Source organism: Callithrix jacchus, chromosome 2 (genome assembly GCF_049354715.1).
Source record: "Callithrix jacchus isolate 240 chromosome 2, calJac240_pri, whole genome shotgun sequence".
NCBI classification, from domain to species: domain Eukaryota; kingdom Metazoa; phylum Chordata; class Mammalia; order Primates; family Cebidae; genus Callithrix; species Callithrix jacchus.
Window position 1 is genome coordinate 45,581,985 of NC_133503.1, and position 27,076 is coordinate 45,609,060.

The 27,076-nt window shown below is 39.8% G+C and overlaps 1 protein-coding gene and 1 long non-coding RNA gene across 27 annotated transcripts in view; one reads left to right on the forward strand and one right to left on the reverse strand.

Moving 5' to 3' along the window:
• PPP2R2B (protein phosphatase 2 regulatory subunit Bbeta) overlaps window positions 1–27,076 on the reverse strand; it is a 494,567-nt gene that overhangs the window by 460,636 nt on the left and 6,855 nt on the right. For 8 of the 25 annotated variants that reach the window (XM_078362481.1, XM_078362506.1, XM_078362493.1 and 5 more), the window contains exon 3: window positions 7,853–19,962. The exons of 14 other annotated variants lie outside the window; for them this stretch is intronic. In XM_078362481.1, the coding sequence (XP_078218607.1) occupies window positions 7,853–7,931 (79 nt within the window). In that variant the 5' untranslated portion in view covers window positions 7,932–19,962. Of the gene's footprint in view, window positions 1–7,852; window positions 19,963–27,076 lie in introns of those variants that run through there. 3 more of the 25 variants (XM_002744333.6, XM_078362510.1, XM_078362492.1) reach the window with 1 other exon arrangement.
• Window positions 7,838–25,537, forward strand: LOC118150435 (uncharacterized). Of its 2 annotated transcripts, XR_004738535.3 has the most exons (4): window positions 7,838–8,218; window positions 9,553–9,605; window positions 19,891–19,985; window positions 20,992–21,357. It is a non-coding gene; the product is annotated as an uncharacterized LOC118150435 (long non-coding RNA). The 2 variants fall into 2 exon arrangements; XR_013531451.1 differs by having other exon boundaries at window positions 19,891–25,537.

Sequence of the window (27,076 nt, forward strand, 5' to 3'; positions counted from 1 at the left end):
CCCTTTTTATAGATGATAAAATTAAAGGCCAAGAAATAAAATGACTTTCTGTATATTAGGTAGATGTTTTAGCCAATACCTGAATTTAAACTCTTGAAGCAAATTCACAGCTACCTTGAAGCAAATAAGTGGTTGAATTCTTGAATTCTTGCATTCTTAAGTGGATGACAATGACCTTGATTCTTCCCATGGCAGCCACTTTTCTGCCAGATATCAGAAGCCTTCCCCAAAAGTAACCTCTTTTCAGCTGCAGATTTAGTCTGTCATTTTAGAGAGATTTTCTCCCAGAGCCCTTTCCTTGAGCTCTCAGTATGTTTCTCTACCCTGGCCATTGTTGAATTCTTTCCTCTGACTGTATGTAAGATTCACTTGTGGAAGCTTAAGAACTGAGATTCCTCTGGCCCAGTTTCAGGATATTTGATTCAATAGGGCTGTGGTGGAGATAGCCCTATGTATTTGCCAAGGTGATTCTCACACATAGCCAGGATTAAAACCTACTGTTAGAATTGTATGCATACACCTTTTCTCCTCCTGCTAGATTGTAAAAGTACAGATGAGTATTTTTTTTTATCTTTTAATTACCCATGTGCTAAGAACAATGCCTGAAACATTGTAGGCAGTCTTTTAGGGCAGCGAAGAGCCTGGGCTCTGGAGTCAGGCAGTACGGGCACAAACCCTGATGTGTCACATTTTGGCTGGGTGGCTTTGACTGGGTTACTCGGCCATTCTGTGCCTTGTCTGCTCACCTGTAAAATGGGGCAAATGAATAGCACTTATCTAATGATATTTTTGAAAGATAGTAACTGTAAAGCACTTAGCATGGGCCCTGACACATAATGAGCCCACAATCAATGGGCTTTGTAGGTAAGCAAAAAAATTAATTTGACTATCCTTAGTAGCTGCTGTGGCTAGTGCAGTGAGAGATACAAAAGAAAGAATACGACATCCTACTCGCTGAACATTCACAGGCATTATGCTAGGTGTTTTAGAACACTTTTTTTCACTCTTACAACAATACTTTGATATATTACCATTAGAGAAGGATATACACCAGTTGAGTAAGGGAAGGTCATCTAGCAGGTACTTATAAATGACGAGATTGGAACTCAGGTTTGTCTAGTTTTGAAACCCATTTACCCCCACTTTATTACTAAGACTTAATATAAACATTCACTCATACATTTGTGCTTTCAATCCACAATTATTTATTATGTACTTACTATGCATGAGAACTATTCTGCCTACTGGAGATATAGAAATGTACAAACAGAGAAAGCCTCTGCTTTCATGTCACTTGCATTCTATAGTGGGAAAGGACAGGCAACAAATAAGTAAATGGATATATAACAGGTCAGACAAAGATAAGTGTTGTGAAGAAAAAATAAGCAGGGTAAAAGTAACTGGGGGCGGGGGAAAAGACAGAGAAAAGAGAGAGAGGGGGAAATCTTGAGAGAAAGGGAGTGAGCATGTGTGTGTGTGTGTGATATTTTATATAGGAAGGCCAGGAAAGGATACTCTGGTGAAGAAACATTTGAGTGATGGACGTGATAAGATGCAATTGGATTCTGGATATTTTTAGGAGGTGAAGCCCAAAGGATTTACCACAGAATTGGAAGAATGATATGAGAGAAAGAAGGAAATTGAGGACAGCCTCAAGGTTTTTGGCTTGAGTTGCAAGGAGAATGGAGTTCCCTCTTCTTTCCTAGGCCGGAGATAAACACTGAACAAACAGCAGTTTTTTAGTAGGGAAATCAGCATACATGTTTTGGGATCTCTAATATGCATCTGATTGGAAATGTTGGCTAGGAAGTTGGATGTACAGGTCTGCATTTTAGGTGAGAGATTGGAGCTGAATATGGAAATTAAATCAATGCTATTTAAGACCATAGGAGTGGATGAGACCACTTATGAGCAAGTACAGATTAAGGAGAGGACTGATTCCTGGGCGTCAACATTTAAGGTTTCGGAAGATGGTAAGGAACCAATAGGGAGTCTGAGACCACAAGAGAGAGGGAAACAGAGAAGAAGAGTGGGCTTTCAGGCCAAGACAGGAAACTCCTTCAGGAAGGATGGAGCAATCATCTGTCAGCATTGCTGAGAGCTGCAGTGGGATAACGCCTGGCAAAGCATGACTGCACTGTGCAATGTGGTGATCACTGGTGACTCTCACAATAGCAATTTTGGTGGCATGATAGAAAGCACAAATCAGAGGAGAGGTAGCAACAGTGAGTGTGGACAACATGTGAAAGACATTTTTCTGAAAAGAGGATCAGGCAATGGGGCAGCAGCTGAAGGAAGATACAGGCTCATGAGATCAGTGTTTAAAATGAGATGATTTATAGCGTGTGTGTGAACTGCAAAGAATGATCCTGTAGAGAGAAAAAACTTGGCGCTGACAGAGTGGGAACAAGTGCAGGAGTGATGTGCTTGGGGAAGAGAAAGGGGATGTGACCCAGCTTCAAGTGGAGTCTTGATCTTAGATGAGAGCAGGGATAATGTATGCATTGTGCATAAAAATAAAAAATATGTTTCAGACATAAAGCAGTATCAGATGATGTAAGGTTTTTGTCTTACTTAATTCTTACAATAACTCCTTGAGTTGATCATTACTACTTCCATGTTACAGAAAAATGCAGTGTGCACTTTGAAATGACTTTAAATGTAGGTGTGCATTTATAAGATGAGAGAGATGGATGAGAAAATGAGTAGTCAGAGAAAGCTGTGGGTGGAGGTGCATTTGACGTGGGCTATGAAGACTGGGTTGGTTCTAAATAGGTAAAAGGGACTGAAAAGAGAATTTCAAACACATGAAAAATATGAATCTATAAATATGAAAAAGTACAAAATGTAGTAGTAATGAATCCATTCTTAGCATGTACCTCTGGAACCAGACGGCATGGGTTCCAATTCTAGCCCTTGCATTTATTAGCTATGTGAACTGAGACTAGTTACTTGTCTGTGACTTGGTTTTCTCATGGATAAAATGAGGATAACAGTGTTGATCCTATAAAACTGTTAGGGATAAACACACACACACACACATACACACACACACACACAGACATACACACATCCATACCTACATTGACATACACACATGGTGAAATTGTGCCTAGCAAATAGTATGTATCATATGTTTTACTTATTCTTGTGTAATGATTATTATTTATGATATAACAAAGAGTTAGAAAAATACAATGTTATTTTTCCCTCTGTGTGTATGTAGACTTCCAGCAAACCTGCTTTTGGGTGTCACTGGAAGATACTTGCTTTAAAATAGATTCTTCTCTTGAAGGAGCATTGTTGGTAGAATATGGTTCAGTTTGCTTATTCAATCTCCCATTCAGTCCTTTATTTAAGAAGGATTTCTTGAGCATCTACTCAGAGTCAAGCTCTGTACTAAACCAGGATGCAAAAACCAAAGATAAATAAGGCAGAATTCCTGAACCCAAGTTGCTCCTGGCCATGCAGGAGACAGGCATGTAAATTGGCTGTTGCAATATGTAATCTGAAGGCTGTTCTCACACTCAAAAGGAAATGTGCAGTGTGATAAAAATTAAGAGTACCAATTTTGAATTCAGAGAGTTTGGACTTGCGTCTTGGCTCTACCACTTCACTAGCTGTTGTTCTGAGTAAGTTGCATCTGAGTCAGTTTCCTCATCTGTAACATGGAGATAATGGCATTTAATAAGAAAGACTTGTGAGGAGCCAAAGATGGCACAGACACAGCCCTTAGCACACAGCCAGTGGTCCACAGGGTTCATGGCGCTGAAGCTGCTGCTTCTTATTTCTTCTTTGCACTGTCCTTGTGGTTTGTGTGACTCATAATAACAATTTCATTTTTGGAGATGTTGAAGACGTCTTCCTAGAAAGACTTGACTCAAGCTGAGTTGTCAAGCATGGGGAGAGATTTGCAGCATGGAAATGAGATAAAGACAATTTTATCTCATTTTATCTGAAGAAGCACGTGGCAAGTCACACTACACTTGTCCCTTTAGGAGAATAAAGTGTCCTTACTGATTTGTTAGATAAGAGAAACAGGCCCTCCAGTGCCTGGTGACAAATTAGGTCCACCAAAAAGTATCAGGCAAGGTTCCTTATACTTCACTGATTCTCTCATTCCTTTGGGTTTTTGCTTCCCTTCTATCCTGTCTTGAATGGCTTATTTACAGCTATAATTGGAATTTTGTTTCTCCAATTCAGATGCCACTTTTGTGGATGAATCCTCCCCTATAAAGGGGAAAGAGTTATGTGCTTCCTTAATGAGGTCTACAGAGAAGGGAAGACAGTCCAAAGGTCTTCTCAAAACCCTGATTATGGATCTGCATTATTTGGTTGTCCTGGCTTCTGTTCGTATCCTCTTATTTCAAGTTAAAGAACACTGCAATAAAACTAGTCCCTTAAAGTACGGTTACAGAAAGCGCCCCAAGCCACAGTGATTAAAATGATTTTCAGGCACGTAGGAGTGAATGCTCTTCAGAATATTTTTCACATATGGTTTTGGAAATTTATCCATACAACAGCCTTGGTATTTGTCATCTTTCATTCCACAAAAATGTACTAAGTGCCTGTAATGTCCTGGTATTGTTCTAGTTCTGGAGGTACAACAGTTACACATGGGTCATGCTTCCAGTGCAGCAGAGAGGCAGAGACTAACAAAACAGTCACATTGGTTTATCCATAATGACAAATTAGAGTTAGTGCTTTGCAGGAAAGAAACCCAGTTTTTTAAGAGCTGTGATCAGCTGAGGGTCAGGATGGCTTCTCAGCTTGAGCTGAGAGTTGAAGCTTGGAATTAACAAGGCAATGGGGCAGAAGGAAAAGAGACGCAGCCCAAAAGTTTACGGTGGGAGGGGGAATGTTGAGGGACCAAAGAAGACCTGTGTGTCTGGAGGCCAGGTGAGATGGAGTATGTTTGATGTAAGGCAGGAAAGTCAGAATATGTGGGGCCCTGCAGGCCACAGAAACCATAGAGACATTTTAAATGTGAGTGTTTGTGTTTTAGAGTGTGGGGTGGTCAGATAATCATAATTAAAAAATCATTCTGACTGCTACATGGAGAACCAAATCTCCATCTAATGGATGAAAACGCAGGCTTGAGGGCTCACATATTGTTGATTTACCCTATATACAAATGTGTTACTATATACGATGTGCTTAGCTAATGCCTTTGGTACACTAAATACAAGTGAAGGCTGGTTGTTAGGATTGTTATTATCACCTTGCTATGTTATTTTGAATGTATGTTTTTGCAACCATCCTGTGGAGTACTGTTACCTATATTTTACAAATGAGGAAACTAAGGCTCAGAGAGGTTAAATAACTCCTCAATATCTTTCAGTTGACATGTGACAGAGCTAAGATTCAAAGCCCAGGGTTTTCCTGCATTAACAACAACAACAACAACAAAAACAAACAAAAAAAAATGTCAAAGAGCAGTTGGGAAGACAAGCCAAGTTTTCTAATTAGGATGGTACTATCCCCAAAGAAGCCCAGAAATTATTGAAGCTCTTAAATTTCTTCTAGAGTTTCTCTAGAGAAACCCAGTCTCTAAAGAGATTGGGTTATTCATATTTATTTGGCTTTCACAGAGATAGTCACACATTATTCATTCTCCACTTTTTCAAATTACGAAATATGAAGTTCACAGCCATATTTTTTTTTCTGTAATAGACTAAAGGGTAACACAATTGCCAACAATATGAACACACACACACACACACACACACACACAGCCTCAGGTGTATCCTGGTATGTTTTTCTCCTCGGACAAACTTTAAGTAAGAGCAACTAGTTTCTCGTGACACAGTGATGCGTTTGAAGATACCACTCATTGCTTAAGATAATGTGATAAATAAAGCAAAGCTCAATATCTAAGAAAACACATGGGGCATGAGACTCAAAAATAGACAGCACCTATCGTGTACAGAGCATTACAAAGAACTCTACTTAATGGTTACATTTCATCTCTACATCTGTGTTATAGATAAAACTGGTCATAGAGCAATTAAGTGACCCGACGCTGCTTGCTTGGTACCTTGGTACATAACTCCTGTCTTTTCCACTATGTCCCGGAGCCTCTTCCATGAAGTTAATGTTTGATAAATGCTATTTTTTTTTTACCCACTGTCTTTACTAGGTTTACCACAAATTTAAATACATGCCTTTCTATCTTCCCACCCAGAAATCTGGTGATAGTGGGTGAAGCGGAAATTGTTTTGACAGGAGCAAAATGGGGTTTTCATTTTAATAAAATAAATCAGTGAAATTTAATTTTCAAAAACAGCTTTACAAGATCTTGTTGTGGGTTTTTTTTCTATATGATATAGGATGTTTAGTTTGATTAATACATAAGACAGAAACTGAGTAAACCAAGTGTTTAAATTTTCTAAGTCTAAGCAGGCAGGAAAGGACAGGAGAACCAATCAGAAATGCTAAAGTCATCTAGGCAGCTTCTCTATGGCTTTAGATCTCTAGCATTTGAAAAGTTCTCCTGGAAATTTTGGTCCATGCCATTCTTCCAATCCCCTCCTCCCCTTGATATGGATAAGGACTTAGTTTCTTTCCACTAGGAAGAAAAGGTTTATCAGTGGGTCATTTCCCTTTACCACCAATAAATTTTTAAATGGAAATACCCAACTGTAATCAAAATCTGTGAGATATCAATGTCTATGAAAAATATCATCCTCAGTCTCAATTCAAGGGTGATCTACTTGAAAGGGAGTACAAATGTCTACGACCTTTCCTGAAGGTACTGATAAAAAATTACCTTATGGTATAATATATGCTTCCCTCATTTTAAACACACAGCCTCCAGTCTCAGGATTCTACTTGGAGGATGAAAACAAGGGTGAGTTTTCAGAACAGGCTGGTCACCAGCTCAATTCCAAGAGACTGTGGCTGGACATGAGGTGAAGTCACAGCATCTCACCATCCTCAACCCTCTTCAATCAAGTACCACTAGTAGAACAATCCTTAAGCCTGAAAAATGTCCAACCAGTGGCATTTCTTGAAATTGTTCTTTTTCTAAGATATGTCGGATCTTAAAAAAACAGGCAGTTCACATATAGAAAGTATACAACTGGCTTCTGACTATAGAAACGTTGAATTCTGCAATGCTTAGTTGAAGGGGAATTGCCAGAATGTTTACAAGGCACACACACACACGTATGCATAGCATGCTAGGTTAGAAGGCAGCAGAGAAGGTCCCCAGAGAAAACAGGAACTGGGGAATGTGTACAAGGCTCAGCCCAACCTCTCTTGAAAGCATTAACTTAGGACCCCCACAAACCACATTTCCTGTAAGTGCTGAAAGTCAGCTGTGTTCTTGCTGCTCTGTAACCCAAGTACAGTATCCAAGTGAGCCAATCCAACAATCAACACTCCACAGTGATGTACTAAGCTAATTTTATTTTGCTAATTGCTTTCTTGGGCACGCACCAAATTATCAAACAGACAGTGACAAAACAGAGAGCTCGGACAGATGTATGTGGCAGCACCTACTTAATGTTTTTTTGTTTTTTTTTTTGCTTAACACTAGTTCCAGTGACTTGTTTGCATGTTAAATGAAACAAGAAAAATTGGCAAAATATTTCTGAGCTATTTTCTAATTAGCTGTGCCAGCTTTGAGATTACCTTTGCAACATTATTCTGCTCTTCAGAAAATACTTTCCTTTTCTTGTACAAGACAGACTGGTTTTAGAAGCAGATCTAAGTCTGTTGGATACAAGCTTTTGCCAGGAACGACAGTCACCTAGTAGCTACAGAAAGCAGCATCAGCAGAACCTGTGGGAAGTCAGACACCAGCCCACTTTTCCCACCCACCCAGACACTCTCCCTCTCTGGTCTGTACCTTCTGTGTGGCAGCTGGAAGAGAGGATGGTGTTCGCAGGTCTGAAGATGTAAGGCAGGTAACGAGAGAAGCATTTCATCTTCCAAATAAAAAATAAAAATCTAAATAAAAAAACAGTCTCCTGAATCCATAAGGATTCTCTCGGCCTTTTAAGCTGGCTACATCACCAATATGTTTATGTAGGCTCTTTCCCAGGTCTGCAAAGCTGTGGTGCCAGAGGAATAACTGGAGATGGGTCCCATTTTGCCATCAGCGCCAGGAAGCACTGCCTTACATTTCTGCATGCAGCTCAAACTCAGAAGCCCCCAAGCAAGCCGGGATATAGCCTCTTCATTGGCTGAAGCTCCTCCGAGCAGGATTTGCTGAGTAAGTCAGTCCTGCCTGTAAACACACGCTGAAATGCTCTGCCTGAAACCTCTACCTTTTCCCGTGTGGTGAGTTTCTCTTTTCGCAAGAGAAATCCAGCAGGATATGGGAGTAGTGAGGATAAGTGACCATCTCTTATTTAGCTGAAAGATCAGATGAAACAAAGACAGCATAGTGTTCCGCCCTGGAGAGAGATGGCTGTTAAAAGGAGCCACCCGTAATGCCATGGATCTCAGGAATATTAAAGTACAGTGCAATGAAATAGGTCTCTGTCCTTGCTTAATCTAGATTTAGTTCTATTTTCTTTAAATACTAAAGCCCAGACAATAGGACCATTTATCATTTAGGTGAAGCCAGAAGCTGGGTTGAGTAGTCGGTGACAGAGGGCTAACACAGATAGATTCTGTGCTCCACTACTGCTTCTTTTTCCCCTGCCAGCATTAACAGTGAAGCAGTAACTTAGTTCTGAGTTATTCACTCTCCAGATAGAAAGCCACAATGCAAGAACAGAGACTAAACCCAAAGGAACTGACCCTTCATCAATCCATGTGCCCTGATGGCATAAAAAACATGGAAAAACTAAGTTGATCCAAGGATTACACAGCTTTACCAACACTCTCACTGAGATTTCAAATGTGCGTGTGTATGAGAGAGAGAGAGAGAGAGAGAGAGAGAGAGAGAGAGAGAGAGAGAGAGAGACCGAGACCAAGAGACCAATATAATTTAAGGACATGACCAACCACCAAATATAAGTAATTTGGGATAAGGAATTGGTTTGGTTTTGGCCCATGAAATAATAATGACTTTGGAAACCTTATCACTGGAAGGCAAGAATGCACAGGGCTTCAGTTTGGGATTTACAAGTTCTGTCAAAGACACTATTGTATATAACGAAGAGAAAGAGACAAATGTCCTTCGTGCTGCATTCAGAGGCACAAGGAAATGATTTAAATGTCCATAAAAGAAAACCAACATTTCCCTAAGATTTTCAAAAATAAAATTAAAAACAAAAGTGTGCCTTGAAAATTGGATAGAATAATTTTAAAGCCTTCATAGGCTCTCCTCCTTATACAAATATTTATCTCAGCATTGGAGGAATGTGCTGGTCTGCCCGGGAGAGAAAAAACACAGTTGTTTGATTGTGTCGGTTGATTCTCCCATCACTATGCCACCTCTCTGACTTTTGGACTATTATGACATGATGACAAACTGCTGGCAGAGCCAGGCCATTTAATTCTGCAGTAAACATATAACCTCCTGAGACCCAGGGACTTGGCAAGGTAGGGCCATCCTAAGTAAGATGCTGTTTATTTATTTTTTTTATTGCATTTTAGGTTTTGGGGTACATGTGAAGAACATGCAAGATTGTTGCATAGGTACACACATGGTAAGCGGTCTGCTTTGTTTGTGTGGGTAATTTCAAACTTGTGTCAGAAGAGTATATCCAGGAGTGTCTTCCTAAGAGATACTTCATTTCTAACCTCCAGCCAGCAATGAGAGAGTAGAAACCCTGTGGGCTTTCGGGTCAATTTGACCCCAACAGTTTGCATCCCAGTGCATTCACTTGGCGGCTGGGTAGAAATGAGCAAAACTTTAGCACTGTGCACCTCAGTTTCTCCATCTATAAAACGGGAACAATGACAAAGTTTTCCTCATGGATTCTTGAAAGAAGTGAGACAATAAGCATAGAGATCAGGCGCACTGAAGGCACGTGATAAACTACCGATGTTGCTGCTGTTGGCCTTCTCAGAGCCAGACACCCACCTAAGAGTAGCTGAAGAGGGATGTGCTTAAGGGGAGTGATGCTGCAGTTAGACAGCCAGGGTTTAATCCTGCCTTTGACAGACTTACTGTGTGATTTTGGGCAACTTCTTAACCTATTTTAGCCTCACTACAGGCCTAACAAGGATAATAATAGAATCTCAAATGATACTATTGAGGACGTAGTAGAATAGTTCATATAAAGGGTTTAGCTCCGTGTCTAGCACGTTGTAAGTGGTTCCTAAGTTTAATTACTATTGTCTATAATAGTTGTACCAGCCCTTAATTACAACATATTACTTTATTTACTTAGCTATCTTATCAAAATAATGAAAGTGTAAACTCTTGAGGGAGAGATCAATGTTTAATTCATCTTTATATCTCTACTGCCTCACCCAGTGCCTGCACAAAGTAGATAGTAAATATTATTGAGTAAGTGAATGGGTGAATGGATAAATCAATATATATGGGTAGAGCTTCTGGAAGATATTTTAAACTTTTTATGTGCGTGTGAAGGTCCTTTATAGCACAAATGAAGTGGATTTGAGCCTATCACAAAGCTGGAATAGATCATTCAAATAAAGGCATTATGGAATTTGTGGATAAACATGCTTCAACTTTAATTGTGTATTTCAGCTTTAAATAAATGGTAGACACTTAGCAAATACTTTCTAAGTCAATAGTAGGCACTCATTAATTACTTCCCGAGTAATTATATGAAAAAAATACTCACTGAAGATGCTGGCCATAGTTATTTTCAAAGAACTCAAAAAAAACAAAAACAAAAACAAAACAAAACAAAACAAACAAAATACTGTCGTCTCCAGTAGAAGCAAAAGAATAATGGGACTAGAACCCAAGTCCCAAATAGACCACTCCAAACCAACCAATACCTCTTGACCTCAATTGAAAATGTCTTTTCAGTTCAAATCTAAAATGACTGATTTAGCGTAAGGTCTCGGTACTTACCTACCCATAGGCAGAATGAGCAAGAGGCAAACAGAACAAATTTGAAGTTTCTTTGGACAGGTGAATCTGATGCAGGTATTTTGCACTGCACCATTTGAACTGTTTCAGTGTGCTTTTTTTCTCTTTATTCTCTCAACAATCCCATTTTACAGAAGAGAAAACAGGCTGAGGGGATATAATAATTTGTCAAAAGGAGATCCCATATTTCCGCACTAGAATCATCTGATGAGCTAGTGAAGAATGCAGATTTCACAGCCCGCAAGCCAATAGATCCAGATTCTCTGGGGATGAAAAGTGATTCTTTCTTTAAATTTGAGAACCTCTGGAGTAAGATATTTAATTGCACGCTCTAGCTTGACAAGTTTGGGTAAGTTTTCCAAACCCCTTGTCCTAAATCATGTATCCAGCAGTTTGTTGTCACCTGATTATGTATCAGGCATGAGGCTGAGTGATGGAGACATAGGATGTGAGTTACCACCCCTGCTCTAAAGAAGTACATATTCTAGAAAAAAGAGAGACTAATGAACTGTTTTAATATAGCCGCATATGGGCTATGAGAGCAGGAAGAGGATATGAACAGATTCTTTGGGATTATAAGGCCCCAAAGGGTCAGTGTTAAGAGATCCATGCTTTTGCATTAGGCATTATTTACAAAAAATAAAAAATAAAGAAAAAAAACTGTCGAAAGGCAATTATCTTACTGGGAGGCATAGCAAATGAAGAGTTAGCAGTCATTACCTCTGTAAGTGGCATTAGTCTCTGATGCAACTGACGTCATAGATAAGAGCAGGGTTACCAGGAGAGGAGCGGTGTCATTATGAGGAGAAGAGAGAATCTAAGGCAATGGCAGAGGTTTCTGAAGGGAGAGCCCAAGAGCAGAAAGAGGTCTCTGAAAGGGAAACCAGGAGTCTCGGAGGAAGGAAAGATAAAAGTGACCCATTTAGGTGCCATGTGAGAAGGCCCTTGAGTCTGGCAGAGCAGAGTCCAGAGATAAGAGTTTCACCAGATGATTTCCACATGTCAGGTTCTGACACTTAGTAGCAAAAAAGCAATTAATTGGAAGTTTCTTGAGTGCTGTGCTCTGGACGAGGCTGCTCTAAGCTTTTCTTCAGACTGACCTCTTGGGAGAACAGAAGCAATCATTCCTGCCCTGCCAAGTCCAGCTGGAGCCCCTGCCTTGGGGCCAACGGACTTGGAGTCTCCTAACTGCCTGTCCTCACTGGCTCCAGTCCTGTTGCCTCCTCTCACTGAATCCCAAGTCTACAGGAAAGTTACCCTGATAATTCTCTCTTGGTATGTTTTTATAACCTCCTTTGGGGGAAGGTTCATCATTAGACTTTTTCATTTTACTATGAAGGGAACTAAATCACAGGGAAAATATTCACTTATTTAATATCAATCAGGATGAGCCCACCTAGGTTTTTACTCTTAAGCCAAAGCAAAGTAAATTCCTACTCATTCTTTAAATCTTCAATGAAGTGCCAAGACTTCAGGGAGAGGTTTCTTGATGCCTCAGACTGGATCAAATCCCCCTTCTACAGACTCCCCCCACACGAGCTTCCTCTTTTAAAATATCCGTTCATTATTGAGCATATGTATTGAGCACCTAGTTAGGCCAGGCACGGTGCTAAAGGATCAATAGTAAATATGACAGATAAAATACCTACTCTCAGCTGGGTGTGGTGGCTCACCCCTCTAATACCAGCATTCTGGAGGCCAAAGTGGGCAAATCACTTGAACTAGGGAGTTTAAGACCAGCCTGGGCAAGAGAGTGAAAACTGATCTCTAAAAACTATACAGAAAGTTATCCAGGCATGGTGTTACCCACCTATAGTCCCTGCTACTTGAGGGGCTGAAGCAGGAGGATCACTTGAGCCTGGGAGGTTCAGGCTACCGTGAGCCATGTTCACATTACTGCACTCCAGCCTTGGTGACGGAGTGAGACTGTCAAAAACAAACAAAAAAACACCAAAGCCTACTCCTCTCTTCTTTGGGTATAATAACCATTCCTAACATATACAGCTGCTGAGCTGCTGTGAGGATTAAATGAGATAATCTAGTAAAGTGCTAAGAATTCTTTAATACTTGCTGTTTAGTATCTGATGCCCTGGCCAGACTCTAAGTTGCAGGAGGGTAAAAATTTGACTTTTTTTTCTGCTGCATTCTGAGATCAAAGTTTGCAGCCTGAAGCATAATAGGAGTTTGATAAGTACATGCTGGATTGAATTGAGTTGAAATGAATGAAGAAAATTCTAACGATTTCCATCACACTTCCTACACACACTAGCCAGTGTGTGAAATTCACAACTTGTTAGATTCTGACCTGAAAGAAAGAAGATCCTCTTTGTAGTTAGTCCATTTAGCCATTCATTTATATAACATAAACTTTTTAGCAGCTATTAAATGCCGGACACTCTTCTAGGTGTTGGAGATACAGTAATAAATCATATATTGAGGTTTAGCTCTTTGAGTTTACATTTTCAAAGAGGGAGGTAGGCAATAAACATACACTACAACACCAAGGTTATTTTAGGTAGTGAAAGTTAGAATGAAGGAAATAAAGTGGGACATGGATTAGAGAGTGACTGCTTTGCTTGAAGGTCAGAGAGGGCTTCTTGGAGGAGGTGATATTTGAGCTGAGGCTGAAAGACAAATTAATGGCCAAAGAATGGGTTTGGCCCTCTCATTTACCATAGCTTGAAATTTATCCTTATAGAGATTTCCTCTCCTAATAGAACTAATTACTTATTTTTAAAATAATTTAACATTTGTTTCTCTGCTTTAATATAAGCTCTACGGGGACATAGACTGTGCTGCATTTCCTCACTCATTGCATCCACCAGACCTAGCAGCAGTCAGGAGTGACTTGATTCGTTTTTCTGATTGGCAGTCTGGACTGATTTTTCAGTCAGCTTTCTTGGCTTGTGACTAAAGCAAGAGAGAGGTGGGCAGCTACAGATAAGACTGAAGAGGACTTTGAAGACGGGGGTCGGCTCCATTTAGAGCAGGCACTACCATGAAACTGGGGAAGAAACAAATCTCGGTGCCTCACAACAGAAGATTTTGGCTCTCATTAAAAACAATGAAAGAAGGAAAAGCACGATAAAGCCAAGCACATTTTCCACCAAAATTTTGTATAGTAACTCTCACAGTACCTATAAAAAGTAGATAAATAACATCTCCTAATTTATAAAGAAAAGTTGGAGAAGGAAGGTAACATGGTTTCTTGTTTTGTTTGTTTGCTTTTTTAGTTCTGAACCATGGAAACATGATTTTAATAGATGATGATACTACAGTCATGTGCCATAATGACACTGCAGTTAACCATGGACTGCAGATATGAAGGTGTCCCCATAAGATTATAATATTACATTTTTTCCTGGACCTTTTCTATGTTTAGCTATGTTTGGATACACAAATGCTTTCATTGTGTTACAACTGCCCACAGTATTCAGGATGGTGACATTCAGGACTGTACAGGTTTGTAGCCTAGGAGCAATATGCTGTACCATCTAGGTTTGTGTAAGTGCACACTCTAGGAGGTTTTCACAATGACAAAATTGCCTAATGATGCTCTTCTGAGATTGTATCCCCATCAAGTGATGCCTGACTGCTGTAGTAATAAGAGCAACTACGAAATCTATATTTATCTGAGTTCTTCATTCATCTGAGTGACTAGGTTCCAGTTACTTGCTAGGTACTCTACCTAGGATATCTCATTGAATCCTTCTGAAAACCCTATAATAAAGTAGATATCATTATTTTATCTGTTTCTAGATGAGGAAGTTTACACAGAGACATTAAAGGAAGTCAACTGCAAGCAGGCAGAGGAGGCAGTATTCCAGTACAGGCTCTCCGCTCACTGCCCTGCACCGGCTGTCCCATGCCACAGTGCTCTCTGAGTTGCCTGGTCTGAACATTATCTCCCCTGCAGTCTAGTACAGGACACGGCACCAAGAATGAGACTAAAATTTTCTATCGACTTACTTGGAACTTGTGGGTATTTGATTAGGGGTGGGCAAATTGACTTCTGACCTATTTGAAAGAAAGGGTTTCCCAATGACTACCACAATCATGTAGAAGAAACCTAGCCAAATCCACACACCTGCCTATCAGTGCCTCTAAAGATCCAATAAGTGTTGGAAGTTTTGTGATTCCTAGGACATGGTGCCAAGGACTGTGAGATTAGATACATGTATAGGCACACAATGTAAAAGGGAGTGAGGGAGGGAGAAAAGGAGGGGGAAAGGAGAAAGAAGGGAGGGGGAAGGGAGGAAGGAGAAAAGGAAGGGAAGGGATAGAAAAGACAAAATTAAAAAATAAATATATGAATATCATAGGAGGGCCAAAAGAGAATAACAGATAAAATGCATAGTGGAAAACTCTCACACCTAAATAAAACATTGGGACAAATTCCAAGAAGACTTCCTGGAAGTGGTGGCATCTGGGATAGGCTTTGAAGAAGAATTTGTATATGTGGAGATATAAGTGGGAAGAACTTTCTGGTAAAAGGTAACAGTAATAGTTTTATTAAAACAGCTCAAATTCACTCTTTCTCCTATTAATTATAAATTAATGGAATTATAAAACATACTTTAAATATACAAAGCAGATTTCAACTGCTGTATTTGGGCTATGCACTTATTAGCTCTTGTTTGGAAATAGTGGACTTTAACATTTCTTGTCCAAGTGGGATAAAAAATGTTCCAATTATTCAGTATATAATGCCTCAAAGTCTTCATAAAAAGAAAGCATTCCAAAGTAAATCCAGAATGTGCTTCCTGCTCTGCAGAAGGAATTGTCTGCTTCCTTCATGGACATCTCTGCATTTAATTCTATCATGAATATTATGAAAAGGAACCACTATGCAGATATGAAATAATATTTTTAAAGGATTTCTCTGACTGCGATATCTATTTTGGCTATAAAGCCTTCCCCAGGATCAGGCAGCGTATTTCTTTCTGGACAGATGAGAACGTTAGAGGATTTGAAAGCTACCCTGTACATGAATCTAGGCGGCAAGATCTTAGTTTTCTGAGCCGAAGGCTACACCTTAGAGATACCGAATAGGCATTTGAGTGATTGGGTTTAACGTCTTTTCAAGAAAACACTTTTAACCCAGTTTTCCTCTTGATTCTGAGAGGCCATAATAGTAAATCTTTTAGGAGGCAGCAGGGGAGAAAATGTTGTTCCTGTTGTTCTGACAGTAAGGAGCCAGATTTGCTCATTCAGCGAGGACCTTCCCCTGGGAGTGTCACACTGCTCACGGCAGCCTGCGCAAGAGTTCTGTTTGGCCTGCAGAGTATGATATTTTCTAGTTCAAACTTCATGCCTTTAAACAGGGTATGTACTCACCACTTCCTCTACATCTGGATTACATCTGGAGAGATTTACACAATTACTTCCCCCTTTGCTGTTTCAGTCTATGAGCTTTGCTTTATAGGTGGATTTCTCAACCTCATCGCTATTGATATTTCAGATGAGGTAATCGTTGTGTGGTTGTGTGGGGGAGATGGGGCTGTTTTAGAATGTTTAGTAGTGTCCCTGTGTTCTACCCAAAAGATACCAGTAACACACCTCCCATCCCCCAGTCAGGACAATCCAAAATGTTTCCCGGCATCGTAAATATCCTCGGGGGTGCAAAATTACCCTCCCATACCCTAGATTGAGAATCACCGCTTTATAGCAATATGGCCTCAGAGACCTAGGCTGTAATAATGGACACAATAATTGCACATTAGACAGCATAATGTGGGTAAATAACATTTTCATTAGAAGAAACGAGAACTAAGATCTGTGTGTAATTCTTTATACTTTAGTTTGCTCACCTCATTCTCCCACAAGTCTGGTATATAAATCAAAACAATATAGTATATGAAACAACACTTGTAAACGTGTTTTAAAAACTTAAGCATATAAACTTGTTGCCGTTTGGTTCTGTGTAGCTCTTTAGGCATCCACTGATACTGGCACATTGAAAAATGACAGCTCTATTCTATGACAAATTATTTAAACTCGAAGGCATTCCATAAACCAAGTACACTGACAAGGAGTTGAACTTAGCAGTAAGGAATGTCACTTCGGGCACTAGAATGAATTTTCTTGGAGTCTCCTGTCTTCTTGGTCTTTCTTGCTGATTGAAAAGTTAGTATCCTTTAGTTCAATATGTATTTGTTAAGCTTTAGTATATGCCAGGCAGGGTGCTGGGCACTAGGAATGCTTATACAACTTGTAGTTGTATATCAGCAAGTAGCTGTAGCAGACATGCTAGATATGACACTGTCTTTATGCAGAGTATGGTCTAGTAGAGGAAACATACAAGAAGCAAGAAAATTATAATGCATTTAGTAAGTGTATGATGGAGAACATTCAGGAGCTTCTACAAGGGCCACCAAACTCAGAGTTCAGGGTTAAGAAAGGTTTACTTGCGAAACTAAAACCAAAACTGAGATTTGAATGATGAATACGGGGTTACAAGAAAAAGAGAGGATGAAAGTATTTCTGACAAAGGAGACAGTATGTATGTAGTGCTGCAGGTGAGGGGATATGGCATTAGAAGACACATGGAGGAGAGAGTACATGAGGAGAATGGTGAGTGAGGCTGGGGGTATCCTAAGAGTAATGAAACCCAGTGAAGCCTTTGGGGAAGCAAGTGACATATGTACACACTGGAGATACTACTCTGGACACAGTAAGAAGAATAGATTGGAGGTAGTCGAGACAATAATGAGAGTGGGAGTAAGCCAAAGAAGCTGCCCTAATATCCAGAGAAGAGAAGATGATGTCCAAATGAAGATAGTGGCAATGAGGTTGGAATGAGGTCAAGGGATTGGAGGCATTGACCTATTTAGAGAAAAGAGGAAAAATGACATATGACTTATTGATAGAGTACATGAGTAGGGGGTGTATAAGGAAGTTAGAAGGCAGAGTCAAGCATGATTTTGGGGTGTTTGGGAGAGCTTTTGGAGGAAGCAACTGGAATTGACTATAGCTATTGTTACTATTGACAAAAATGAGTTTATGGGGTGCCTGCTGACTGCGGGTCCGTGAGCTAAATGTGAACAAGCATTATCTCTTTTAAATCTTGTAACATCCCTGTGAGATAGGATCTATTATTCTCAAGACCCCAAGGCTCAGCATAACCTGTTCAAGGATCCACATCTGGTAATAACAGGGCCCTGATTCGGGCTGGATTCAAACCTGACAGACTGACTCCAGAGTCAGGTGGTTAAGTCTGCTCTCTTAACTACCACAGAGAACCATTATTGATTCCCTTGAATGTTTACCTTCTAGGTTTAAATCACAGGTTTTCCAGAGACTAATTGGAATTTTGGCAGAAATATTCTATTTTTGAAGCTCTTCAAATCTCGATTTCCTCTGCCACAATCTAGGTATCAGAATATCTCCTTTACAGGGCCTATGGAGTGAGTAAGTCAGTGCTAACAAAAAAATGACAGAGCAAGCATTGACTGTATTCCATGCTGTGTTGTAAATACATGTATTAGCTAATTTAATCCTCACAGGGCCCTGGATGTGCCTTCAATTATTATTCCTATGTTACAGATGAAGAAGCTGAGGCACAGATTAAAATTAAATGCCATACTCATATAGCAGATTTGCTGGACTGCAAACCTGGGTGAGCTTTTCTGGAGTCTGTGCTCTTCATTGTGGTGTCATGCAATCTCTGCTAAGAAGTGAGGCCTTTGAAAGTGCTTGACAGGTCAAGAACCTAGCACCTGGAATGCTGGATGTGCTAAGTGCTGACCATAATTTTTCTTCAATGTTAAGTTTATTGAGCTTTCAGTAAGTGCCAGGCACTGTATTAGACAAATAAGATAGATATGGCTCCTATCTTAATGCCTTTCTTGAACTACTAGAAAGCCATTTCTAATTATGATTTTTTTTGTGTATTATCAAAATTCCCCTGCCCATGAGAAGTTGGGAAATGTCAGCAGTTTCTGAGGAAGACTTTAGAGAAGCCTAGGGGAGCCAGGCTTCATCAAGAGCCAAATACACGTATTGAACCCCTCTGCTAATGTGATCAGCCTGGGTGTTGACCAAAAGACAACACCAAGGCCCTTGGAGGGCTACTGTCTTTCCTCCTTTCATATCTGTCCATTTAATCACCATCTAGGTTAACAGCTGGCTGATACAATGGAGATAGAAAATGCTAACATCTCCTTGAGGGTCAGAAGGATTTTAATTTAATTTATTTTATTTTATTTATTTTTGAGGCGGTCACCCAAGCTGGAGTACAGTGGTGTGACTCACTGCAACCTCCGCCTCCCAGGTTCAAGTGATTCTCCTAGCTCAGCCTCCTGCGTAGCTGGGATTACAGGCATCTGCCATCACACCCAGCTAATCATTGTATTTTTAGTAGAGATGGGGTTTTATCATGTTGGCCAGGCTGGTCTCAAACTCTTGACCTCAGGTGATGTACCCACCTCGGCCTCCCAAAGTGCTGGGATTACAGGCGTGAGTCACTGTGCCTGGACGGCGGTTTTTATTTTTAATCGACAAAGAGTTGTCTACATTTATGGTGTATAACATGATGTTTTAAAATATGTATACATTTTAGAATGGCTAAGTTAATTAACATATGCATTACCTCACATACTTAATATTTACTTATGAGAACACTAAAAATCTACTCAGCAATTTTCAAGTATACAATACCTTGTTTTTGACTATAGTTACCATGTTGAACAGTAGAACTCTTGAATTTATTCCTTCTGTCTACCTGAAATTTTGTGTTCTTTGTATCCCCAACCTCCACTTACCCATCCCCTACTCTCTGGTTGTATGAGTTTAGCTTTTTTAGATTCCACAGATGTGAGATCATCTGGTAGTTGCCTTTCTGTCCATGGCTTACTTCACTTAACACAATGTCCTCTAGATTCATCTGTGTTGTCCCAAATGACAGGCTTTCTTTCTTTTTCCAGGCTGAGTAATACTCCTTTGTTTCTTCACCAGAAGGGATATCAGACTCTAATCCCATAATGCCTCAGGGGAACCTGAGTGGTGGAAACATTAAATGGTAATATGATAAGGAAACTCATAACTTCGTTGTCTATTTTCCTTTCTGTACCCCAGCTTCTCTATCTATAAGTGGGCAGCTTAGAAAAGCTCTTCCAGTTTCCTCCAAATTCCAACACGCTATGAATCTAAGTGTTTAATCACACAGTTACCTATTTGCTCATTAACATCATGTGGGCACACAATACTTTGATTAGGTGTAAGAAGTGCTAATTAATTGTTCATGTTTGTTGGTAATGTAGAGACAACTAGCTGTCTGTAATTTTCTTCCACTTGCTCTGACATCATGTCTGTAGAAGTGGAGCCTAGAACCCTCTACAGATGTTTATTGCTCTTCCCAAAGATGAAGTGTAATCTTTTTGTGCACCCAGGTAAAAGTCATTTTTTTAGTAAATACATGGATCTGATGGCCATTTTAAGTTCATTCAGAGAGAGTTTACTAAACTTAGCACATATTAAACATTGAAAACATGATCTGGGTCATGGAATGATGAGTCATTTTTATTTTCTTGTAATCTGTGTTTTCATCAGCATCGCAGCTAACATTTACTTAGCATTCACTGTGTCAAGCTCTGTGCTTTGTGTGGATTATTTTATTTCATCCTCATTACAAGTCTATGAAAGAGAAACTACTATTATCCCATTTTATCGAGGAGTAAAGTGAAGTTAAATCAAAATATAGTTATGCAATCTATTCAAAGGGACACAGAAAGTTGTCCCATTGGGATTCAAATCCAGGCCATCTGTTCACAGTTCATTCTTTTAACTATGATAAAGTCCTTCCAATATCCTCAAGTTTTCATTAAAAACACAGAGTATTACTTTATGTAAAAAAAATGCAAGTTTTAAACAGTAGTATTTTGATTGTTTTGAAAATAAAGTCTGTTAATTTTTCTGTTTTAGTTTTATGAATTTGGTGTAAAGTGCTATTAAATAGCAATATTTTAAAAAGACATCTTATCTTCAGCAAGCTGTAAAATACTTACTAGAAAAATATTCTCTCTCAGGTATGTCTGATGAGAAGCTGTGCTTTACATGAATCATTGACTAAAAAACGAACAGGAACATAAATTCTGAAGCATGCATGAATGGTAAGCTGTAAAAAACTGCCATCAGTTTTCCTTGGAAAATAGGCACTTAATATCAATATTTGGAAATCATTACTGCTTGAATATCATTGGTATAGACCTGCCAACATTAAAATTACCTGGTACATTTGATTAATGGTGTAGATTGAGAAGCACACATGGAGAAATAACCGTGCCATAATTTTGGGAAAGGTTGCCTTAGATAGTACTCAGAAAAAAAATCACTCATGAGACAATATATAATAATGACCCTTAAGAAACAGCTAATAAAATTATAAAAATATCATGCAGGGTTAAAAAAAAATAAAATGAAAAAGCAATAGATCTTAAGTTCCCTAAACTATAAACTGAAAGGACATGGTCAGGTCTAAGGACCCCTCCCCCCCAAATTTAAGTGATCTCAACAATGCCTTGAAAATCACTTTTAGGTACTGACTAACACTGTAACATTCACAAATTCCGACTGGTCCTGGGCAAAGATACCACAATGAGCTTCAGACCACAGACAACATTTTACTATGAGAGATGAGGTATGAAAACCTCTAGGCTGGAAGCAAACACAAAGCAAAGAAAAATAGTTGAGTTTAGAGGTGAGGTTTAATTTTCACAATACAACTATAAGGAAGATTATGTTACTGAAAATTCTCCATTGAGGCGAAATGCCCTAGGATTCAGGTCCTAAAACATCAGAGTACTTTCATGCTTAGAATCCTGAAAGCTTTTCATTGTACCCAGCATAAGACACAAGTATTTACCATGGGTTTAAAGCTCACACCTGAACCTGCCTCCGCTTCCCTCCACAACCTCAATATAGACTCTTCCCCTACTGATGATCCGGTCCTCCTGGGCTTCCTTCCAGCCATGCCTGGATTGCGTCTATCTCAGAGCCTTTGCGCTTGTTTCCTGTGTCTAACCACTGTTTCCGTGAGTTTTTTTGAACATGGTTTCTACTCACTATTTGCATCTTAGCTTAAATGTCACCTCTTCAGAAAAGCCTTCATTGAAAAGCCATGTAATGTGCCATTCCTCATTCCTTCATCTAGCCACTCCTACACAATCACATTTTATATTCGTTATAGCATGTGTCATCATGGGAAAATATTTTGTTTTTGTAAGCTTGTATTTTCTATTGTTGATCTCTGCACTAGAATGTGAGCTCCATTAATACCATGGACTGTGGCTATTTTGAGGGCTGCTGTGTTTCCAGCACCTACTGCCTAATATATGTTTACTGAATAAATGGATAAATAAAATTCAATATTCTTACCTCCAACCAAATTGGTATAAAGTTAGCTATACTCTCTTTTTTAAAACTCTATATGATAGACTAAAAATAAATATACCAAGAAAAAGGCATAATGGTTACTTGAAACCTTGAGCAAAAAAACAGGAACCACCCCACAGTGTCCATGTGCTTAATTATTTATTCTTGGCTTTTAAATTCCATTAACTAATAACATAGGAAGTAAGTAGGATGATGCTGAGCCTGATTAATTAGCAATATTTACAAAAAGGAAAATAATTTTCTCACACACCCCAGGCCCCAGTTTCAAGACAAGTCAGTCTAGAGAAGCTTGGTGTCTAAATTTGCTTGAGCCACATGCTTTACAAAGAACAAGTCAATGACCCACCATTCTTTGCACAGTGGTAGCCATAGAATTGGTTAAGTCTTATCAGTCTCATTTTCCTTGTAGCTGATACTATTGTTAGACTACCTTGAATTGTACCCTCATTCCTTGCTGCAAAGTCTAGATTTTGTTGTAGTATCTTCCACTCAGGGATGATGGTCCTATATGAAACTCAGGTGCCAGCCTATTTGTATAAAGCCAATTAGCCTACTCCCATTCTCCTTGCCAATGGATGGTTTAAAAGTGGGCATTTGACTTAGACTGTGGCAAAGGGGACATCAAAAAAAATTTTCTAGGGATATCTGCAGGAAAAGGTTCCTTGCTTTAAAAAATAACCAGAATGTCCTTTCACTTGACATTGTTGGTTTATCTCAGAGTAACATCCAGAATTGCTGCAGTTGTCTTGGGACAAAGCTGACATTCCAAGGACAGCAAAGCAGGAGAGATAGAGAGGATCTGAGTTCTCTATGCTGTGCTTCACCTAGGGAATTTATCAGCTCTGGGGGCTCCCTGCCTTTTGACTTATTATGTGAAAAACTGGATTATTGCAATAACCTTTCAACTAATTCCTTCTTCTGACAGCGGTCCGTTAATTGAACTGCTGCTAGAAAGAGCGTTTTTTGACTAGTGGCTCTCTATTTCATTAAGGCAGGAGACCAAGTATTTATAATGGTTTATAAGGTCCCACCTTGCATCTGTCTGCCATCAGCTGCCTCCATTGTTCACAACTTCTTTCTTTGCCTACTCAACTTCAGACACACTGGCCTCAAGTCCAGTCTTTAAACATACCAGTTAAGCTCTTGCCTCAGGGAATTTGTACTGGCTGTTTCCTCTATCTGGAACTCTCCTCCCCAGATAGTCACACAATGAATTTTTTTTGCCTTCTGCCTTTCACTCCTCAGATGTCATTTGCATGAAGTCCCGACCATCCTATTTAAAAGAGAACACCACATCCCTGTACTCCCTATTGGTTTATGTTCTTGCATTGATAGCCTCATATTTTAATTCCACTTGTTTATTATACTTATTGTCTAGCCCCTCCACTATTGGCACTCCAGTGCCTAGAATGCTGAGTACATAGTAGGTGCTCAATGGATATTTGCAGAACTGAGGAAGAGATCATTCTTTTCCTATTCCACATGTTGATAGTGTAACATGGTAAGAAGCCCCACTGCATACCTCAACCATACCTCAGCTTTCTGTTGAAACTGCTATCTATAACCCGAATGTGAATAAGTAATTAAGGACTGTGATCGCTGCCCTACCCAGACAATGTGTAAACGAATGCTAATCTTGACTTTTGTGAACCACTTAAGTAACAGTCAGAATGTCAAAAAGTCCTCTGGCCCTCGGAATGTCTGGAGCCCCTCACCCTCATCTCCGCCCAGAAGGTGATTTGCAGAATCCACTAGCCCTCGGAATGTCTAAAGCCCCTCACCCCCACCCCCGCCCCTCACCCTCACTCCCAAGGTAATTTTTACAGCTATGAAAGGTCTTGGCACCCTCCCTTTGGGACCACGGGTTGGAGAGACGTGAGTCCTCCTTGGCTGCCGGCAATAAAGACCCTGCAAGGCCGGGCGCGGTGGCTCAAGCCTGTAATCCCAGCACTTTGGGAGGCCGAGGTGGGTGGATCACAAGGTCAACAGATCGAGACCATCCTGGTGAAACCCCGTCTCTACTAAAAATACAAAAAAATTAGCTGGACATGGTGGCGCGTGCCTGTAATCCCAGCTACTCAGCAGGCTGAGGCAGAATTGCCTGAACCCAGGAGGCGAAGGTTGCGGTGAGCCGAGATCGCGCCATTGCACTCCAGCCTGGGTAACAAGAGAGAAACTCCGTCTCAAAAAAAAAAAAAAAAAAAAAGACCCTGCAATTTGGCATACTTTTGTCTTGGTGTTGACTTTCTATGCTCGGTCCGGTACAACAATAGCAGTTTTCTGTTGCAGCTGAAAGCATGATGGGTTTCCCTTGAGCTGCCTTGGTGTCCTGTGCCCTGCATTTCAAGACAGTCAACCACATCTTAAACTCACAGTTGTGCATCCAGAGGAAGATGAGCAATAGAAAAATCTCCAGTGTAGGATTCAAAAATTTGCTTTCTGGTCTCTGTAAGACCTTGGGCAAGTTAAAGCTTATTGCTAGCTGCCTTAATCTCCTCATAAAGAAAAATAGGTCTACTCTCTATAATATCTATACTATCTTTTTTGTTGGCAATGTGGGATTATAAGACCAATTCTAGTTATCTTCTATGGGTTATAAGACATATATGACTGATACATGTTAAAAGAAAAGTCTTATGTATTTGTAATGGATTGTTTTGAATGAGCTTTTTTATTCTCTAAAAAGATCCATTATTTTTGTATTAGTGGTGATGTTGATTTTTTTGGTTGGTTGGCATTTATTAGTTACTGAAGGCTATATTCATTCAATAAATATTTATTAAGCCCCTGCTTGGTGTCAGGTTACTTTCCAGGAGTGCTCTATCACAGTAGTTGAGAACACCAACTCTGAGGTCAGGTAAATGGTAAGTTATGGTAAGTTGTTAAACTTTCTGAGTCTCAATCTCCTCCACTATCAAATGGGCTTAAGCTGGCACCTGCCTCATATCTTAGTGCTGTGGCAAGGGTGGAATGAGATAACATGTTGAAAGCAGTCATTAAGGAGTCTGGTCTCGTGAAGCCCTAATTAAACAGAATTATCATTATTATTACTCTCCTCTGGCCAGGTATTGTGCAGCACTTTCAAAGATCTTATTAACATATCCTTTCATTTTTTCAAGTTGGCAATCACCCAGGATCTGAGCAAACAGCCCAAGAGAATAATTGAACCATGAATAAAATGTGGGTCTATGTACTCAGAAGTCTTAGCTAATTCCTGTTCCTTCTTTAGGTCTTTGATTGACTTCCAATCTGGCCAATCTTACTCTAGCAAGCCTTCTGTGCTCTGTTCCCAGTGTCAGCTGGGTGACTTACTTTTTTCTAGCACTTTCCACAATCACATTGGATTGTCATTAAAAACCATGCTGTGTGATGTCTTCAGGAAAGTGTACAGTGCTCATTGGAGGGGAGCAACAGGGTTTTGTCCACGGTTGGCCTCATCACCCAGCCTAGTGCCTAGCACATAGTAGGCGCTCCATAAATAGTTGTTAATTAAACACATTTAAAGTGATTGGCATTAGGGAAGGGATGAAATAAATAGCCATGGAGTTTTTTTCTCTTTCTTGGCTAGGAAATATTTAATTACCTAATGCTTACAAAAAGAACAGGATGTTTGCCTTCAGTGTTACGAAAAGAACCTGCTTCCCTTCCTCCACAGGGCTCACTTCTCACCAGCCCACCTGCAGAGTACAGCAAGCCTTTTCACACCAAGTCATTCTCCATCACAGCTGAGAAAAAAATGCGTTCATCTTGCACAACATTCCAATGTTCATAATCATTCCAATTTTTCTTCTGGCAGACTGAAGCACCATACAAAGTGAAGTTGCATAGGAAATCCCCTTGTAGCCTACTGGGTGCGGAGAAGAGATCTCCACTTCTTTTTGATACACAGAGGGAAGGTTTTCACTCCCTTCGGTCCCTGAGGCAGAGAACTTGGTTGCACAGTATCTTGCATGTATTGGCATTCTGGTTTCCTTTAAATGCACTCAAAGCAGCTTCAGATTTTCTATCTTCTCTGCTCTTAGAATAGCCCTCTGATATAAGAAAAGAAAGAGCAGAATTTCTCAATGTGTCTCTTGGATCAAACTATTAGAAGTATTGGGGAAGCTTGTGACATATGCAGGTTCTTTGACTCCATCCCAGACCTAGTGAATCAGAATCTCTAGAGGTAGAATCTAGTAATATTCATTTTAACACTCTTCCCAGGGGATTCATATGCACAATAAGGTTTGAAAATCATTTAGTAACCTGTCCAAAGTCACTAACTGGGTAACTGAACCAAGTTTAAAGTGAGGGATTATCTGATTTCAAATTGGTACCTAATTAAAAATCCCCTTGAGTTGTTGATGTAGACAGCTTCTATCCAAAAAGATAGGATTTCTTCTCCCTGAAATGGGAATTCTTAACAGTGCCAGTTCTTTGCCCTGTATCTGGGAGTGGGAAGAACAAGGCAAGTAAGGGTCCATTTTATATCATTTTGGCTAAGATCTGTAGGGTGAAGTTACAGTTATTGTCATGAACATCTAAACATCTAAGAAAGGTTATTTGTCAATCACTGACTTCTTTCTATAAAATGAGGAGAAGGTTGCAAGTCTTGATACTGCTTTGAGACAACCCAATTGGTATTTTCTTTTCTTCTGGTGACAGCCAAGAGTCACAATCACTGAAGGGAAGCTGAAAAATCATTCCTATAATCCTCAAATTTCTTAAACATCCATGCAA